The 21,021-nt window shown below is 44.3% G+C and overlaps 1 protein-coding gene across 4 annotated transcripts in view; it reads right to left on the bottom strand.

Annotated features, from left to right (window-relative positions):
• Window positions 1-11,069: 11,069 nt before the first annotated feature.
• Window positions 11,070-21,021, bottom strand: part of mtss1lb (MTSS I-BAR domain containing 2b) — an 80,114-nt gene continuing 70,162 nt past the window's right edge. The window contains exons 10-15 of one of the 4 annotated variants that reach the window (XM_014126577.3): window positions 19,394-19,526; window positions 19,179-19,253; window positions 18,551-18,700; window positions 17,835-18,011; window positions 17,272-17,437; window positions 11,070-17,038 (exon numbers count right to left, since the gene is read on the bottom strand). In XM_014126577.3, coding sequence (XP_013982052.1) covers window positions 16,251-17,038; window positions 17,272-17,437; window positions 17,835-18,011; window positions 18,551-18,700; window positions 19,179-19,253; window positions 19,394-19,526 — 1,489 coding nt within the window. In that variant the 3' untranslated portion in view covers window positions 11,070-16,250. Of the gene's footprint in view, window positions 17,039-17,271; window positions 17,438-17,834; window positions 18,012-18,550; window positions 18,701-19,178; window positions 19,254-19,393; window positions 19,614-21,021 lie in introns of all 4 variants that reach the window. The other 3 variants (XM_014126575.3, XM_014126579.3, XM_082957741.1) reach the window with 3 other exon arrangements.

Below are 21,021 nucleotides of genomic sequence, written 5' to 3' on the forward strand. Positions count from 1 at the left end.
CTTAAGCCATTTTCCACAACTTTGAAAGTATGCTTGGGGTCATTGTCCATTTGGAAGACCCATTTGCGATCAAGCTTTAACTTCCTGACTAATGTCTTCAGATGTTCCTTCCTCATGATAGCAGCACCCACCTGTAGCTTGCGCTCCAGCAGGTATATCTCTCTGGTCACCCCCAAAGCCAATTCCTCCTTTGGCCATCTCTCCTTCCAGTTCTCTGCTGCCAATGACTGGAACAAACTACAAAAATCTCTGAAACTCGAAACACTTATCTCCCTCACTAGCTTTAAGCACCAGCTGTCAGAGCAGCTCACAGATCACTGCACCTGTACATAGCCCATATATAATTTAACCCATACAACTACCTCTCCTCCTACTGTATTTATTTATTTAGCTCCTATGCACCCCATTATTTCTATTTCTACTTTGCACTTTCTTCCACTACAAATCTACCATTCCAGTGTTTTACTTGCTATATTGTATTTACTTTGCCACCATGGCCTTTTTTTGCCTTTCCCCCCCTTATCTCACCTCATTTGCTCACATTGTATATAGACTTATTTTTCTACTGTATTATTGACTAAGTTTGTTTTACTCTGTGTGTAACTCTGTGTTGTTGTATGTGTCTAACTGCTTTGCTTTATCTTGGCCAGGTCGCAATTGTAAATGAGAACTTGTTCTCAACTTGCCTACCTGGTTAAATAAATGTGAAATAAATAAATAAATAGATGCCATCTATTTTGTGAAGTGCACCAGTCCCTCCTGCAGCAAATCACCCCCACAACATGATGCTGCCCCCCCGTGCTTCACGGTTGGGATGGTGTTCTTCGGCTTGCAAGCCTCCCCTTCTCCCCCAAACATAACGATGGTCATTATGGCCAAACAGTTCTATTCTCGTTTCATCAGACCAGAGGACATTTCTCCAAAAAAGTATGATCTTTGTCCTCATGTGCAGTTGCAAACCGTAATCTGGCTTTTTTATGGCGGTTTTGGAGCAGTGGCTTCTACCTTGCTGAGCGGCCTTTATGGTTATTTCGATATAGGACTCGTTTTACTGTGGATATAGATACTTTTGTACCCGTTTCCTCCAGCATCTTCACAAGGTCCTTTGCTGTTGTTCTGGGATTGATTTGCACTTTTCGCTACAAAGTACATTCATCTCTAGGAGACAAAATGCGTCTCCTTCCTGAGCGGTATGAAGGCTCTGTGGTCCCATGGTGTTTATACTTGCGTACTATTGTTTGTACAGATGAACGTGGTACCTTCAGGCATTTGGAAATTGCTCCCAAGGATGAACCAGACTTGTGGAGATCTACAATTTATTTTCTGAGGTCTTGGCTGATTTCTTTTGATTTTCCCATGATGCCAAGCAAAGAGGCACTGCGTTTGAAGGTAGGTCTTGAAATACATCCACAGGTACCTCCAATTTACGTCAATTAGCCTATCAGAAGCTTCTAAAGCCATGACATAATTTTCTGGAATTTTCCAATCTGTTTAAAAGGCACAGTCAACATAGTGTATGTAAACTTCTGACCCACTGGAATTGTGATAGTGAAATAATCTGTAAACAATTGCTGGAAAAATGACTTGTGTCATGTACAAAGTAGATGCACAAAATATATGTCCAAACAAACTATAGTTTGTTAACAAGAAATTTGTGGAGTGGTTGAAAAATTTAAGTTTTAATGACTCCAACCTAAGTGTATGTAAACTTCCGACTTCAAATTGTACAGTAGATTGATAGCTCCCTTTTTAACATTACAATTAAAAAGGAAATCGAAAACTGTCTCTGCCTTCATCTGTTTCTTAGCATTTTCCCATCCTGGAGTCTGAAACCTTGTGGGAATCTGTGGTAGGGTAGAATGTAGCTATGACAATTGACATTACTGTAACGGTCGTCGTACATAGTGGACCAAGGCGCAGCGGGTTGAGTGCTCATTTTAACTTTTATTTGAACACTTAAACAACAAAACAAGAAAACGAACGCACAGTAATGCAGGCTAAACACAGCAGTGCAAAAACAACTTCCCACAAGGGACAGGTGAAAACAGGGCTACCTAAGTATGACTCTCAATCAGCAACAACGATGTACAGCTGTTCCTGATTGAGAGCCATACCAGGCCAACAAAGAAATACACAACATAGAGCATAGAAATACACAACATAGAACATAACCAAAACCCCGGAATACTCTAAACAAACACCCCTCTACATGAACACATATATCAACAAACCCCGAACCACATAAAACAAACACCCCCCTGACGTGACAATTACCCTATACTAGTTATCATCAGGGTTTTTGTTAGTCAGCAATTTCCGGCTTTTGGCCGATAATTTTTTTTATGAAAAGCCCGGAAAATAAAACTGTTGCTGGCCAAAATGCCTGGGAGAAAAAACATATTCAAAGAAATTATGCTTTTTAATCATTGATAGAAATACCAGTTGATGGAAATACATTTGACTGTCATGCTTATTGGGCTATATATTAATTTGCATAAATTAATGGGATTAAATTGGCCTGTGTGTATTTTCGTTAGTCATCATGTACCTTATTTATCCAACTGTCACACGCGCACAGCATACAGAGCCTATTTTGAGCGGGATTACTCCTGCAGCTCCTCAGCTGGTTGCTGCTGGAGTAAAACGTGCGTTTATAAGCCCGTTTATAAGCCCCTTCATTGCGCAACAATTTTAAATGTCTTCCCAATTCTAAAATGTCTTTCAATGGTCGTTTTAGTGTTATTAGTGCTTTTACAAAACCATGAAATACTTCGTCATTTTATCTCAAGTCTGTAATTGGAGTCGCCAACTTTCACACTTCTGAGACTGAAAAACGACACATAATTGCAGTGCACACAACTTAAATATAAATCCAATTAGGCACGTTACCTACTTGAAAAGTAAACCGTGTCCAAATAAAACACTTCTTACTTACACTGACAGAAAACAAGTCTTGGATAAGATAAGAGGCTAATTAATTCAGTTTTTCATTATGTTCTCCCAGAAAACCAGAACTAAAAGAATGATAGGTCCCATCCTTCTGCCAGACAAAAGGTCAGCCTCTGTAGTCAAGTGGCTTGGCAGTCCTTTCTCCAGTTTGGATAGATAGTGGAAAAAGTAACGTCACTCCAGCAACATCCTACATTCCTCAAGAGGGCAATGAGAGCCCAATGGCCTCAGTCTCCCAGCATTCACTGGTGCCTTGTGAAAACTTTGCTCATCCAATAAGAGGTCTCCCACTGCTCCGTCAGCTTTAGAGAGGCTGAGGCCTCAGATCCGCTCATCTCATAATCGGACTGTAACAGCGGCTGTGGCTACACTCAACCACTAACCCCAAGGCTAGGTTATAGAGCAGAACAACACGCACAGACTGAGAGATCACTGCTGGTTGATCAGCTGCTCCCTTTCAGCATTGGCTCGGTGCTATTGACAGTGGGCTCTCCATGAGGGAGACGGCATAACATAGCCAACGTAGCATACTCTATGTGAAATCAATGTTTCAAGAAATATTAAAAGCCCATGTGTAGTCACTGCCAATATCCCTCCATTACCGTCTTCAATGCTGAACCAACCAAACAAAGAAACTAAGCACAGGAATGGAATATAAACAGGGAGAAAGTGGAAAAAGAAGAGTTAAAGAGGAATTTAATCTCATTAGTTGTATAATCTAATTAAAGGCGCTTGGGTGTCACATAACTGGGGTTTCTCTTCCTCATTGAGAGCTGAGAGGTGAGCTGCGCTAGCTGCATAGTGACCAGGGACACACGGTATGGTGTGGACAGGACAGGGAGGGAGTATTGATATGCAAATGATGCTCCTCATTAGCTGCAATTAATTAGAGGCAAGCTGCTGTGGGCCGCTGTGCTAGCAGTCAGACCAGCCAAGCTGTTTATCTGGAAACAAGAGATGCACATGAAACCATGTATACTGGAACTGATGAAGGGAGGGGAAGGAGAAAAAACACTGGAAACGAGACGGAATGAAAGGAAGCGAGACGGCAAAGAAAGAGAGCGAGATAGATACAGAGACAGAGAGCGCGAGAGAGAGACAGAGATGTGGATATGGATGGAAGGAATTGTGTAGCAAGGCGAGAAAGGGAGGATAAGGTTGAACACGAGTGTATTGCCTGTGGACAATAGGGAGAGGTGAGAAGAGAGATGTTTTGACTGCTCAGTCCTGAGGTGGTGGCAAGTCACACCTGAGAGATCTGACTAGCTGACAATGACTTCCTTCCAAGGCAATACTCTCGACAAGACGATGTGACAAGAGGTCAGAGTCACACGCACAGAGAGCAACTTGAAAAAGAATGTCCACCAGACACAGAGAAAGGGTATTATTGTGGACCACATAATTACAGTGACAAGCAGACGTTATGGTATATTCCTCTTATAGATTTCCAAAAGACACAAAACCGTTTTTTCCATTCCGAGCCTCACGACAGCTGCAGCCAGCAAAGCAGAGAGAGGAAGGTGATAAGCGCACTCATTTCTCTGTCTTCAGACTGGCAGCCGTAGCTTAGCACTGGGGGCTTCCTCCTCTGTCTGACTGAACACAACCTTTCTCTTCCTCTTTTCTCTCAACTTCCATCCGTATCTAAACCGGTCTACCTTTCACATACTAGCCTACATTCTATCCCTATATAATTCAGTCACTCTCCCTGTGATGCACAACCTATGTGCACAGTGTACACCATTTCTTCTTCCTATCCCCGTCTTCTCTTTTAGACTTTGAGTAAGATAAGGCGTATTGCTAGTTTCACGGTGAGCCAATATATTCCATTGTTTTGTATTAATATTTTAAAGACTTGCAGGGCAAACAGCCACCGATCTCTGCTAGCATGACAACTGTGTTGTGACAAACAGAAAAGGCAGAAAAGTGCCTGACATTTTTCTGTCATCTTTTTCGATTTCCACACTCAAGGTTTCCTTTCATGTCTCAACCTTGCTTTCTCTATCTTTTCTTCTTCAATAATGTATACATTTAAACATGAATTTATCCTGAACCATTCTAATAAGTCCCAATGCACCATGGCATTCTGTGGCCTTGTGGCTGGGCCAGTTGTTATACATATTATCAGGATGATAAAAGTGTGTCTGTGTGTGTGTCTCAAATGGGCTGAAATAAAGTGTTAATGGACAATGTGAGAGACATACCGTACAGACAAAACTGCCTTCTACATCAGAGAGACAGGCAGGCACTGAAAGAACTGACAATTTAGACAGCTTTGAGAGCCAAATGCTATTTAAGAGAAACTGGGAGTTTAATTATGCCTCATCATTCCATAGCCCTGTAGGGCAGGGTGTTATTATGAAGAGATGCTATATTGTTATGAAGAGATTCGATATCTGGTTTATGATCTTTTTAATGTCTGTCTGGAGCTCAGAGACATTATATGTAGCAACTGTGTGGAGAGGTTAGGTATGCCTATGCCTACAAGAGATCTGAACTATTATCTCAAGTAAGAAACTGTTGTTACTGCTCTGCACTTATGAGACATTGATCCAAAGTAGGAACACTATCCGTTGAAGTAAAAAAAAAAGCATTTCTCAACGTAGATGCCCTCCCAGTTGGCAATGTAGAATATGAATTAAGTTAATCAGAAGAACACCAGGGGCCTCATTTATAAAAAGGACTTATGAGCTATTTTGATCTTAAGTATGACTTATGCAGAAAACCACGTATAAGTAGTTATTTATTAAACCTTACTTTGACGTGGAAATGATCTTATCTCTACACAAAGTGTAGACTTGACGTAAGTGATTTTCCTGCTGGCTATGTAGGGGTATTGCAGTTTGGGACGCATCTGTGTCCAAGCCTGTGGTGAACTATGCATTAGCTTTATGAACAATTTGTTAGGAATTAATTGGCAGAAGCAAAGTGTTTTGAATTAAAAACAGAATGCAATGTTCTATAGTGTGTCAAATTAGAAAGGAACGTAACCACGGCTGTTCTTAGACATGGAAAACCGTGCTTTGAGAAGGGAGAGTTTTCAGAGACCGGAATTACTTTTTTTGCGCATGATGATCCAGGGCTTATAAATCGCTATCGTCTCCCAAGAAATGTTTTGTTAGATTTGTGCGCAGATTTAGCCCCTAATCTGGAAAGGAAGACACGCTGTAATCAGGTATATCATTCAGCCGCATCCCGCCACAAGTGATCGAGCCGATTCTACAAGTATTGTCCACGAGATACATTAGTTTCCCAATTTACAGCGTGCACGTAGCACGAGATACATTCGTTTCCCCATTTACAGCTGACGAACAGGCGCGTCAAAGCCGAGTTTGTCCACTCATTTAATTTCCCAGGGGTCATAGGTGAAGTTGACTACACGCACCGTCTGTAGATGAACATGTACAGTACAGTTCAAAAGTTTGGGGTCACTTAGAAATGTCCTTGTTTTTGAAAGAAAAAATATTTTTTGGTCCATTAAAATAACATCAAATTGATCAGAAATACAGTGTAGACATTGTTAATGTTCTAAATGACTGCTGTAGCTGGAAACGGCAGATTTTTTATGGAATATCTACATAGGCCCATGATCAGCAACCATCACTCCTGTGTTCCAACACCCTTTTGCAATTATGTTAGGACAGCTGAAAACTTGTGCTTATTAAAGAAGCAATAAAACTGGCCTTCTTTAGACTAATTGAGTATCTGGAGCGTCAACATTTGTGGGTTTGATTACAGGCTCAAAATGGCCAGAAACAAAGACTTTCTGAAACTCGTCAGTCTATTCTTGTTCTGAGAAATGAAGGCTATTCCATGCAAGAAATTGCCAAGAAACTGAAGATCTCGTACAACGCTGTGTACTACTCCCTTCACAGAACAGTGCAAACTGGCTCTAACCAGAATAGAAAGAGTGGGAGGCCTCGCTGCGCAACTGCGCAAGAGGAAAAGTACATTAGTGTCTAGTTTGAGAAACAGACCTCACAAGTCCTCAACTGGCAGCTTCATTAAATAGTACCCGCAAAACACCAGTCTCAACATCAACAGTGAAGAGCTGACTCTGGGATGCTGGCCTTTTCTAATAATCAATTAGCCTTTTAAAATTATAAACTTGGATTAGCTAACACATGCCATTGGAACACAGGAGAGATGGTTGCTGATAAAAGGGCCTATGTAGATATTCCATTAAAAAAAATCTGTTTCCAACAAGTCATTTCCAACATTAAATGTCTACACTATCTGATCAATTTGATAAAAATATGCTTCTCTTTCAAAAACATTTAATTGACCCCAAACTTTTGAACAGTATGTTAAGTGTTCAGATCTGTGATGCCCGTGTGCAACTACTCAATGCATGCTCCAAGTGGCCAGGGTCTACGCACGACTTGTTCATTCTGCGCCGCAGCAGAGTAAACCTCACAATTTGGCACACAGCAGAACAAGGTTGGTTGTGGTGCGCACCATCGGACTGCTGAATGGCAGGTGGCGTTGCCTTGATGCATCAGGTGGAAAACTCCTCTACAAGCCAGAAGGTAACTTTATTTAATAAAAATTGAAAACTTAAAATTAGTCAACTTGCAACATAACATTATTGAAATTGCACACCAAGGTTCTGGCCAAATAGTTTTTAATCTGGCCCTACAGTTACTGAGATGTCCCCTTGAAGCTTGTTCATTTTTGTAGCAATGCTAGTGTAATCGAATGGAATCAGCTGATTCCTATCATTTCCACTAACATTGCAATGAAATGTTAACAGATTAGGGGGACAGCTCAGTAACTGTAGTGTAAGTTTGTTCGACAAGAACATTGGGGTGTGCAATTTCAAACCTAAATATAAAATGTTGGCCTGTTTTATTAACGGTTTTACTCCCCAGTCAAAGGTGACACGCATAATACTGGCATGTGGTGTGAGCCACAACATAGCCCTAAGGCATGGAGATTAGAAGGGACACCTAAGAGCCTCATAACCCACCACCCAATGGAGCACCTGTCCCAGCTGATGCAGTGAGGTGATGGCAGCTCATACAGAGATTTGTGGTAAGAAACAATGCCAGACAATATACAAAGCATAGGTTTTTTTTATTCACGTAGTGGAAAACATAAAACAATGTAAATGTAGCAAAACCCTGTGTATTCTTCCGAGTTCAGTCACAATCTGCCCAACCAATGCGTTGAACACTTTCTGGGTTTGCAGGACTGAGGTGGTCAACACACGAACTGTAGATGTGGACAGACCCTCAACCCCTGTGGCCAAACATTCCCTCACTCATGGCATCTTTGGGTCTGCGATGATTGGGAACCGGCACACGGACGCAGACGGACCCTCGACACCTGTGGCCAAACATTCCCTCTCACTCCTGGCACCTGCTGATTTGGGAGCCTCATGCACTTTAACCCTGGGTGGAGGGCGGCCGGGCTGCAACGAAGCTTCACATGGTGGAGCGGCCACCCTCAACCGGCGCACGGGCTGCAACGCAGCTTCCTCCGTTTATGTGAATTAAAATAAAAATCAGTGTGTCTTGTATATAAAAGTTACTGACAACCACAGTTACAGTCTCTTAATTATTTACCATGATCCAGTGATGCTGTAATGAACAGGATGGGAGAGAGCTGGTTTCAAGCGCAGGGCGCAGCAGGTGTTTTTGTAAAGGACCACAGGAGGCGGCAGATAGCTGGGTCCAGGGGCAGGCAGAAGGTCATACACAGGGGGTCCAAAAAGGCAACAGTTCAGGCAGGGAAAAGGCTAGTAACATCGTCTGGGAGATCAGGCAACAGGTTGCTAACAGGAAATCCGAAAGTACAGGCAGGGACTAGGCAAAAGGCGTCGTTAGTTTTAGCCTGCTTCACTATCGTACTCGGGAGGCTTTAGATTACGGGAAAACCAGAGCTCCGAATAGACGTGTCACACAACAAACAATACCTCACAATGATGGGGTGCAAAGAACTGAACTAAATAGTGTGTGATAATGACATACAGGTGTGTGAACAGGTGATCAGAATTCAGGTGATCTGGAAAGTGAGCTGCGTTCAGGGGATCTACACGTTTGAGAGTTGGAAGCAGACAATGACATACAGGTAGGTGTGTGAACAGGTGATCGGAATTCAGGTGATCTGGAAAGTGAGCTGCGTTCAGGGGATCTACATGTTTGAGAGTTGGAAGCAGACAATGACATACAGGTGTGTGAACAGGTGATCGGAATTCAGGTGATCTGGAAAGTGAGCTGCGTTCAGGGGATCTACACGTTTGAGAGTTGGAAGCAGACATTACAAATGCAGTCGTGGGGGTTTCGCGTGCCGACTTCACCGTTTCCGATGTAAAAGTTGGGATTAAACCATATGAAAAAGCAGAAAAGCTAAAATAGAAGAAAAACCTCACTTTAAAAAACATTTACTGTCGCCGTCGGGGCATGTGCCAGTGTATGCGCTTTAACCAATGATTGCCCCGACGCACTGGTCCATTTGGGAGAGCTCCGGCGTGCCAGGCCCCCCTCCCGTTGCCTTAATGCTGCGGTTATGTATGGATATTTTCCCCCCCTTGCAGTTTAAGGTCAGACCATTTCTCTTTCACATCAGCCACAGTTCTGTCTTGCTGCCCCACCTAGTTCACTGCAGCGGCGACACACTCCCTAGATACCCGTTTGGCTTCGTCAACCCACTATTTAGTCCACCGAATAAGACGGGTTCACCGTCTTCATTCTCTACCACAGCCGTGATGTCGTCTTCCAAAAAGTTAGCTTTTCTCTTTTGGTCCATGGCGATTCCTTACTAAACCCTCATTGTGCTGGCATTCTATGAGGGGAAATCGCTGATTGTAAAGCACGTTCAGGTGCCATCCATTTTAAATTAATTTGAGATGTATAGATCACAGGTGCGTAAATTCCAAATGGCTTCTTAGAACCTGCGTAAGCAAGGTATTTTATGTTCACTATATTTTATGAATCGAATGTAAGCACACCGTCAAATGATCTTACGACAAAGTTCAAGTAGAAATCGAAGATTTTCTTTTATGAATGAGACCACAGAAGATTAAACAAAGTGTCTCGCCTGATCAGGTTTGGTTATGAAAGACAACTTGCAGGACGTGGGCTGTATTACTGACAGGCATGACATAATGCAACATTGATTTCATAACTCTGAATTGTTCTGCTAAATTGCTCAAATTGTGAACTTGTAGTAGGCTAGACGTAAGTTTGAAGTCTGGTAAAAAGCCTGTTATCGCGAACTTACTTTGAATGTAGTAGTAAAATATATATTTTTGACAACGCATCCCACCCTATACCCCACAATTACTACCCCTCTCATGGTCTTCAACTACAACACCGTAATACCTCATTCAATATCTCCACCGCCAGCTTGCTATTAGTGGAGCTCAACTTGTACCTTTAAACATTTAATTAGTTTCAACAAAACGGGAAGCAAAGAACAGCAGGAATGAAACCCCCTGCCTTACCCATACAGTCTCACTCAGGCGGAGGCCCCCCCCCAAGTCCCCATGAGTTTCAAAGTCAGGCGTTCTCAGCTTAATTGTGCCCCACTTATTTTTAATTAAAGTTTCCTTTGTGTGGTTTAAATGGTGGCTAGGGAGATGACATTAAGTAAAGGGGATTCGTCCTTGTTCTGTCAGTAGCTTAATGAAGACGGACTGGTTTTTCCATGTACTGACGTCACTAACTCATTGTGTGGAGTCTAGGGTGGGCTTCTGCATGATCTCCTAGCTGTAGCACTAGGGTGACATATAGGCCAAATAAACCAGACAGACCAACACTTCAGTATTCTGTCCCTCCGGTCATTCTGTTATTTCAAGCTACACTGAGCATCGTGTTGGCACAGGAGGCTAGACTTACTGCTGAAACTTAATTGAAGTTTTGGGTGCGATACACGCATCAATTGGCGCTACCGACAGACGTTCCCCCTCCTGGAATCAGAATCTGTCTTGCTGAGTTCCAAAGCATCCTCAGTGTTAAGTCCTAGCAGATCTCTAGCGCCCCCTGTCAACCAAACACGGAACAAACGCTTGGCTCTACCTATCGACGCTCAACCTCTAGTCTAACAAGTGAGAGCTGTTTATTCCGCTGAAACACATTTTTAAATGCCAAATGAAGGACTCGTCTCTCAAACCCGTGCACAGTTTAAGTACATTTTTATTAATACTGGAATCATCACAGTGCGTTTTGTTACATTAGCAGTGACTAAAGTTAACAAAATTAAAAGGATTAATATTACAAAAAGAAAAACTTGTCATCAGCAAAAGAGGCAAAACAGCCTTGGAGAAAAGGGCACCATAAATGAAAGACGAGAAGAAGAGAAATTAGAAGACAGAAAACAGCACCTGTAGCGTTACGTGACTCCGTTGGAGGGGGTTTTGTACAAAAAAACATATGCACACATCATATCTCTTCACAATACCGTAATGAAAATAATGACTTCATAAAAACTGTGGCAAGGGTCAAGTTCATAAATGCATTGGTTTAGCTTTAATATTGGATTGGGCTTTGGGAAGGGGAGGAGAGAAGCAATCACAGAGAATCCACAAGTGATAAGACATTCAGTTCTGTTACCATGGCACCTGGAAACGCGAGTCACCTCCCTGCCTGACTACATCTCAGGAGCTGACAGCGTTGAGTTAACGGATGGTGACATCGTTGTGGGGCGACTTTGTTGGGTCTTTTTAAATAGACGGGGACAGGCTGTGTGTGGGTGGGCGAGTGGGCGTGTAGCCACCTTGTGTCGAGGCAGTGTCTATGTTTCTCCATCAGTGTCAGAGATCCTCTACATACGTCAGGGGCAGACTTCATGAGCACGAAGACACACCAACGCAACACCTGTAGACAATGTAAACAAACTACTCCTAGACCACATACAGTATAACCTCCATACAGGACCTGCTACCCAGCTTGATTCAATCTTTGCCCTGACATATGCTTGAACGTATGAATTATAAGCTAGTTAAAGGAAGAAGGGCTTGGGCTATCTGGCTAGGTCACAGTACGGCTGTGTGTACTGGTCGGACACTAACACCAGCCTAGACTATAAAAGGCATACAGTGTTACGGTCTGTGTTGGCCAGAATGACTATAGTCCAGAGGTTTTCCTGACAGTCATCCACTTTCTAATGTTCTTACAGTCATAAGGCTGATTAACCAAGCTCTTATCCAGGATTAAGATTGGGAGGACAGGTTGACCTGTGTTACGCAATGCATCGTGGAGACCCAATGAGACCTATAGACCCCTGTCACGTATCCAGTATCCCACATTATGAATGAGTTCCATTGTTATTTCTATATAGTTTAGCGGGGGGGAGTATTACATCACACACAGTGAAACTCACAAGGCAATGAAAGCACATTTTCTCTATTATTGAAATTGTGAAAGAGATCTGCATAAGTGTATTCAAAAAGCTATTTAAATAAGTGGAATTTGCGACCGAGGCTGTATTGCAGAGAGACACGGAAGTGAAAAAGACGTCTCTACACAGCACTGTGCAAACCTCACTCAACATGAAGAGAAAAGTGTATTATGCTAAAACACTCCCATCAACCCATTTGCTCCATTCCCCTTGCAACAGCGCTAACACTATGGACACGCCATCCATGGCAAGCGCAGCAGGATACACAGACAAACAACTCACCCGATTTGAGAGAGAGAAGTCACATGGGCACTTATCGCAAATTAACACTCACTTAGAGTGAAGTTAAGGTTTAATTTAAATGATTTCATTAGCTATAATCCAGCCAGCATGAGACATGATATTATATTCTCATGGAAGTGTTGTTCCTCTAATGTGAGACTAGCATTTTATTGTGATGACACAGTTATTCCCTGTCCTTGCATTAGCCCCAGCGGGAAAGTGTTTCAGTCAAAGTCCTGTTGGGAGTTTGGGCTTGGCTCTGGTTTAAGAGCTGATGCAAGCTATGGAGTGAGCTGCTAGTAGGAGTTGGGGTTGTGGTGGATGGGTGGATAAGAGGTTGAAAAGAAACAAGTACATTTATTGAGAGTATAAGTGGGGGTAGCCCACCGGGCAAAATCTGGTTAAATCAACGTTGTTTCCACGTCATTTCAACCCCCCAAAAAACTATGTGATGACGTTGAATCAATTTGGAATATAATTGGATGTGCAAAAAGTCATCAACGCAAGGGCATTCCATCTTTTTCTCACCCAACTTTGAACATACATTTTTTGTTGTTGATTTAATGTTGAATTATTGTTACATGACAACTCAACCAAATGTAAATCAAAACTAGGCGTTAAACTGACATCTCTGCCCAGTGGGAGGATGGCGAGGAGCAAGTGACAGTGAGGAAAGAGGGAAAGAGAGTCTGGGACCCAGAGACAGCCCAGCTGTGGGCATGTGAGGGAGTGAGGTGACTGCTAGTCATCCACCATGGGGTCTTGGAGAGTGTCACCTCATCCCAGGCAGAGAGACAACCAGACTGACATCCCTGTAGTTCCCCTGTAGGGGTCCTCTCAGTCTCAGCCTAACACACACTAGCAAACAGCCCAGTCTCACTCGCTCTGTCTGTCTCTGTGCCACATCCTGTCGTTCTCTCGCTCTAATGCTCTGATAGAAGTGACGGTTACAGAGTTGGGGTCTCGGGAACGGTAAGGAGCATCACACACAATCAGAATGAAGCAGAGTAATTCAAGCATGACAAGACATTGGAACAGAATAATTGCCAAAGTTAAGTCTGCACAGTTAAAAAGACAGTAAACATGTTCACCTTTTTGTTAGACAAGAAGTTGTATTGTTAAATTGGCTAATAAACACACTCCCATATTGCTGTCACACACTGTAGAGTTGACATTTGCCTCTTTTTCTTCAGTAATGTGAAGTAACGTGAGTTAAACTCATTTTAAAACAATTCTAGCAATTTGACCTGTACAATTAGTGTTCAACTTCTTAAACAGTACATGTATGTATATATGTATATATAAATATACATCATTCTGACCTGTGCTTTGCAGACATTCTCTGGATGAGCATCCTCTGGTCCAGAATGCACTGTGCCAGGGGGAGGTCACATCCACCCTGGGCCACTCCCACCACACTGCTGGTCTCTCCCCTTCCTCCGCCGCCCGGCCCCACACCCTAACCACACATACCCTCTTACAGAGCCCCTTGCGGAAGTACTATTTCAGTACTCCAGCAGATGATCGACATTGTACAATACCAGGTGTTTCTCTCATCTTCTCAAAGCAGATCCTCGCTTTAAAACAGCCACAGGCATTTCTAAAACAGTGCTCGATTTAGGCAAAATAAATAAAAAACTTTTTTTTTTTTAAAACAAAATAAGCATTGAGATACATTTTGTAATGGTCATTGTAGTTAAGGTGAGGACATCAGCAGTCACAGCTAGGGAGCATTGGGCAGACATCCATGAAGTTCATCACTACCCTACAGTACAACGGTCAGAATAATGCTCTCTCTGCCTGCTCAGATCCTATGTCACTGTGATTCATTGTTCTCTGGAAATTATTTTTATTATTTTTTTCATTGACAAAAGTAAGACTACAGCATAACATTATTGCAAAAATATGGCAACATAATTTTATGAAAGGTTACTATATATTCATACAGTTTCTAGTCTTGACTTCCACCTGTGCGTCTGACTCTCGACTCGGGCTTACAGTATGAACAGGCAGTGAAATGCTCATTCCATCTCTCTCCGCTGCAGCAACTCTCTTCCAGCTAACTCTGTAAACATAAATACCCCGCTTCTTCTTCTGGCAACCCCTTACATTATCCTCACTGTTTCTACCTGGCTCTAGTCACTTTCATTCTAATGTCTTTAGCAAAGCCAGCTCCCGAGTAAGGCTGCACATGAGCTATGGATCTCATGTTTGAGACTCACAACAGGTGATGACTAGTACAGCAGCTTACCATCCCCCTCTTTACATAAATGTTATGATCTACATTATAAATCAGTTTTTTGGAATTCAACCTCTGCAGCACGGACCCATTGTACATAACCATGCCCCCAATCCCGTATCCTTCCGTTCCCATTTCCCACCTTTCTTTATCACTTCCTTTTTCGATCTTCCTATTCTCTCACCAATTGAACTGCTTCGCTCACTGGTCCGTGGCACGCACTCAGCACACCGCATGACAACCAACTGTCTCAATCCCCCCCTAGCACCCTCGTCTCATCACATAGCGTGACCACACTGACTCCTAGTGGTGACACTAGAAATTAACCTTCAAAGTGCTTCAGTTTTCTCTGATTTCTCTGTTTTTTTAACACACCAGGCAAGGACTTGAGAAAAGCCAATGGCCAAAGTTAGACAGCTACTGTCATATGTACTTGAGCATGCCTGATGATTGCCTGCAAGTTAAAAAAAGAGAACCTAAACCTAAGATAACAGCTTCTTTTTCCTCCTCCACTCCGCAAGCAGAAAACAAAACACATTTATTGTTCCATTTCTTATTAACATGTTCTCTCTGGATTTAGAAAATATATACGCCTGGCTCCATTTTGTCGTTTCTCATACAGTGGTAACAGGAAATGAAATGTCACAATAAAAACAGTCCACTGGGCACAGACGTCAATTCCACGTCGGTCCAACGTCATTTCCTTCAAATGATGTGGAAACAGCGTTGATTTAGCCGGTGTGTGCCCAGTGTGAGGGTAACAACAAACGACACAGAGGAGAGAAGCCCCACCCTCAAATACAACCAGCTGACCTGCAGCAGAACTCTGCCCACCTCTTACACACACACACACACACACACACACACACACACACACACACACACACACACACACGGTTAGCCATGGTTTAAAGCTAACAGTGCATTGTCAGAGCCATGTGGCCTGAGCTAAAGGGAGAGGGAGAGATGGAACCCCCTATTGACCCCACTTTTACTCTGTCTCTCCGCCACCTGCTTCCCTCTGTTTTACTCTAGAATGGGGGGGGTAAGAGGTTGGGTGAGGAGTGGGGGGTTGTGGGAGGAGGTGGAGAGGGTGGCTGGAAGTCCAGGTCCCTATAAACAGTCTCTCTCTCGGCAGTCAGTCCAGACAGAGTCTCTATATACAGTCTGGGGATCCCCTGGTGATGGTGGTGCTAATTAAACAAACATTCGCCCAGACACGATAGAGTTATAGTGGCCAGAGCCTGTCATTATTATTAATGATTTACTTTTTCATTATCAGCATTATTATTGTTATTTATCATTTACTTCTAATTAAAACCTATTTTTTTTGTAATCTTCTGTTGTCATATTCACGTATTTACTACAGATTAAGTACTGTATGTAGTGGTTGGGGCACCTTGGTAGGTGCAGGCTGTGCTCCCTCTGCTCCGCACCATCACAAAATCCTGGGCGCTGACCTGTCGTTGGAGACGGTCTTGCGGAGCCGCACACCCCTGCGGATGGACACCAGCACGTCGGTGCCTGACCCGTGGGCCTGGGGGTCGTGCTGGGGGGCCGGGCCAGGTGGGGGGTCATCAGGAAGGTTGGGGAAGGGGAACTGTCCCTCCCCAAGGGCATGGGCACTGGCTACCAGCTCTCCTATCTTCTCCACCAGGCTGTGGCGGTTAGCGGCTATCATCTGGTCCTCCTCAGAGCCGTGCTGGGCAGCCTGCTGGACATACACACTCATCTCCATCGCTCCCCCAGACCCCCACGCTGTGTTGGGCAGGCTCAGACGCTTGGGAGAGGCCTTCACATACTCCAACGTGTTGGGGGAGGAGTCATCCGCCACGTAGAACACGCACTCCTCACTGCCCACACGTACCGGAGGCCCGGGGTACCCCCCAGGAGCATCAGGCACCGTGGGTGTCTTCACTGGCACTATGGGGGGGCGGATGGGGATGGGGCCCGCGTTGGACAGGGTGCGCCTCACACCCGGCTTGGTGGATGGGGTTCGGCGGATGGTGGCAGTCCCAGGGGTCCCAATGCCCCCTCCCCCTCCAGGCACTCCACCCTGGGCCCCACTGGGCAGACCAGCGGTGCTGGCCGGCCTCTTGGTCTGGATCATACGGCGGTAGTTCTGGGCGATGTTGCTGTGGCGGGGGATGGTGGAGGACTTGTCAAAGTCAGTTGACGCCTCACCTTCGGCATCTCCATTCACAGAATAGCAGTCATAATCCGACCCTGGGGGAGAGAGAAAGAGAGGGATGTGGTGTGCTATTCAGAGTGTTGCATCTAGGTGGAGAGCTACCAAGTAAGGGGATGTGTATACTCTTAAGTTGTGAGTGGGTATAGTACATGTATGTTACCTTGAGAGAGGACAGTGAGTGCATTCTCTGTTGGTTAATGTAAGTGAGGTTGACTTCTGTATGTACTGGTGTTTACTCTACGAGAGAAGGAGTGTACTTGAGTGGTACCCTGAGAGGGAATAGTGTCCTCGGAGCAGGAGGGAGTGGTGGTCTGGGTACTGTAACCACTAGAGTACTGAAGGGAGTCCCTGTTGCTCTTCTGCTGCTCCATGCTGAGACCACGGGTCAGGACCATGGCCAGGTCACTGGCTGCTGGAGACACCTCTTCGCCGTGCTGGGAGGAAGCAACAACGCATTGTCATTTAGCAGACGCTCTTATCCAGAGCAACTTACCGAGAGTGAGTACTGCAGAGTACTTTTCTTCATACAGGTCCCCCGTGGGAATCGAACGCACAACCCTTCCGCTGAAAGCTTCGTGCTTTACAAACTGAGCTACACGAGACTAGTGGACTAACACATGATTAGGATGATAACTAAGTTCAAGGTTTCCAGAACCGTATCGCAATCAATCGCCTTAGAAAACACTTATCATACGGTAGGAGCACGGGACCACTACCAAGCACAACGGACAGACTATAACCACCAAGTCCAATTCGGGGTTAAAATACAACAGCTGTGTTATAGCAGAATGTGTCTTGTATTCACACCATTGTGAGGTAAATCTCTGTTACCTTGGCAGCGATGGTGGCGGCGGTCATTCGGGACCTCTGGACATCGTCTGGGTGAGCACCAGCATATCCCTGGGAGCCCGGGGATGCCTCGCTCTCCCTCAGCCTATCCAGTGGCTCCTTCCTCCGCTGAAGTGTGGCAGCCAATGGCTGCTCATAAGAACCTGCCTTAGACCAATCCTGAAGAGGTGGGGGTGGTTAATAAGAAGCAGTGAAAAGCAACAGAGTGAACTCTCTAATGAGAGAGACCCGTCCACTATCCAGCAGTTTGATGCCCTTCTTCTGGGTACAGTGTGGGGGTAGTGTGGGGGGGATTCCTTCTTCTGGGTACAGTGTGGGGGTAGTGTGGGGGGGATTCCTTATCGTGTGTGTGTTTGGTATTGGGCCAAGTTGATGAGTGGGTTTATTGGTTTGAAGCCTTTTGAGTTTGTGCGACTTTGAAAGGTGAAATGGGTGCCACCCATGGCCTGCTCAGTTTAGCAAATCACCACACAGGAGATTTGAAACCAGGGGGTGAGACTGTTGGCCAACGACAACACAAAAGGCACAGAGGTTAGGGAGCAAAGTAATGAAGTCATGAATGAGTTAAGCAAATGGTGAAATGAAAAGAAAAACCTGGTGAATAAGCGTTAACTCAAGAAGCACAAATTAAAATACAAACCAAAAAAAATTAAAAATAACCAAAAATTGCAAAGTAAAGTGTGCAGATGAAAACAAACCTTCCAGCAAGGAACCTTTGATGTGGGAGAGGTAGTGTTGGATCCAGGGGAGCAGTTATAGGGTGGGGACGCAGGAAGTATGACAGAGAGAGGCCTGATGGAGCCAGTGTGAGAGAGAGCAGGACGGAAGGTAGCGAAGGACGAGCCAAACTGCGGAACGGAGAGACAAGATCGTGATCGTCAGAGCGTCCATCAACGCCAAAGGCTTATGGGAGGAGCCTTTGTGATGTGACCTCTGGGTCATACCGTACATACATACACACACACACACGCACACAGGTGCATGCACGCAAGTACATGCATCTGCACTCCCAAACACAAAGTGTATGAGTAGCAGAAGAAAAGAGGGCAAAGACAAGAGATCAACGGTGGCAGAGCAGATGACCACAAGTTCACCTGGGCTGATGAACACATACTTAGGGAGAGAATCCTGCTGGTCAGTTTTACCAGCTTCTCTCATACACCGTATACAGCACAACATTACGGTACGCAAAACACAGGCAACTAAAATGAGCACGGCTATAGTGTATTCACATTCTTTTTCAAAGTCAGTTAATCGTGTGACTGACTGAAAGAAACGGGAGATCCACACATTAGGACAGGTGTGTGAGGGAGCTGTTGTACTCACCGTTGTGGGAGAGCTGCACTCACTGACTGACTGGCAGGTCTCGGATGCCTCTGAGGATGCGGAACTTGATGACTTCTGCAGAAAGGAAGAGAGGTCAAGAAGGAGAATGAACGCAAAACCAAGAGACGTCAGGCAGAAGAGTAGAGGAAATAAAACCAAGGAGGGGGCGGAGCTACGTTTCAGCACTGCAGCGACATCTGTGACGGCAATCATACCTGGCTGGTGATGTCAGAGGGCATGGGCGAGGGAGGCTTGGAGTAGACGTTGGCGTCCTGTGATATGAAGCCTGAGTCGTGGGAGGAGACGCTGCTGAGGCGGTGAGCGTTCCCTGGTGGCGGCTGGGCCAGGCTGCGGTAGCGATAGGACGAACTGGGTGAGTGAGTCTGAGAGCCTCCGGAGGAGCGGGAGGCACTACTGTGGGCGCTGTTCACACTGCTGCAGTGGGGTGGGGCCAGGGTGAGAGGGTGGTGAGGGGGCAGGGAAGAGGGTCAGGCAGGGTGAAGGGAAGTGTTTAAGGTAGGGGGTTATCATATAAACCACATTTATGAAGCAAGAGGTGGAGAAGGTAGGACATTTCATGATGATGTGTAGAGACGGATTTGGGGAGAGAGTGATGAAGTGAGATGGAAAGGGGAAAAGGAGGGAGATTGATGGTAGCGAGGTACGGTGAAGTATCGGCCAGAGGAACAGAGCAAGCAATGGGTAGAGTGCATATGAGAGAGACGGGTAGTTTATATGATGGGTAGTTTATATGATGGGTAGAGTTCATATGAGAGAGATGGGTAGTTTATATGATGGGTAGTTTATATGATGGGTAGAGTTCATATGAGAGAGACGGGTAGTTTATATGATGGGTAGAGTTCATATGAGAGAGACGGGTAGTTTATATGATGGGTAGTTCATATAAGAGAGACGGGTAGTTTGTATGATGGGTAGTTTATATGATGGGTAGTTCATATAAGAGAGACGGGTAGTTTATATGATGGGTAGTTTATATGATGGGTAGAGTTCATATGAGAGAAACGGGTAGTTTATATGATGGGAAGAGTTCATATGAGAGAGACGGGTAGTTTATATGATGGGTAGTTCATATAAGAGAGACGGGTAGTTTGTATGATGGGTAGTTTATATGATGGGTAGAGTTTATATGAGAGAGACGGGTAGTTTGTATGATGGGTAGTTTATATGATGGGTAGAGTTCATATGAGAGAAACGGGTAGTTTATATGATGGGTAGTTTATATGATGGGTAGTTCATATGAGAGAGACGGGTAGTTTATATGATGGGTAGAGTTCATATGAGAGAAACGGGTAGTTTATATGATGGGTAGTTTATATGATGGGTAGAGTTCATATGAGAGAAACGGGTAGTTTATATGATGGGTAGTTTATATGATGGGTAGAGTTCATATGAGAGAGATGGGTAGTTTATATGACGGGTAGAGTTCATATGAGAGAGACGGGTAGTTTATATGATGGGTAGAGTTCATATGAGAGAAACGAGTAGTTTATATGATGGGTAGTTCATATAAGAGAGATGGGTAGTTTGTATGATGGGTAGTTTATATGATGGGTAGAGTTCATATAAGAGAGACGGGTAGTTTGTATGATGGGTAGTTTATATGATGGGTAGAGTTCATATAAGAGAGACGGGTAGTTTGTATGATGGGTAGTTTATATGATGGGTAGAGTTCATATGAGAGAGACGGGTAGTTTATATGATGGGTAGTTTATATGATGGGTAGAGTTCATATAAGAGAGACGGGTAGTTTGTATGATGGGTAGTTTATATGATGGGTAGAGTTCATATGAGAGAGATGGGTAGTTTGTATGATGGATAGAGT

This window comes from Salmo salar, chromosome 11 (genome assembly GCF_965601325.2).
Source record: "Salmo salar chromosome 11, fSalSal1, whole genome shotgun sequence".
In the NCBI taxonomy this organism is placed as follows: Eukaryota; Metazoa; Chordata; class Actinopteri; order Salmoniformes; family Salmonidae; genus Salmo; species Salmo salar.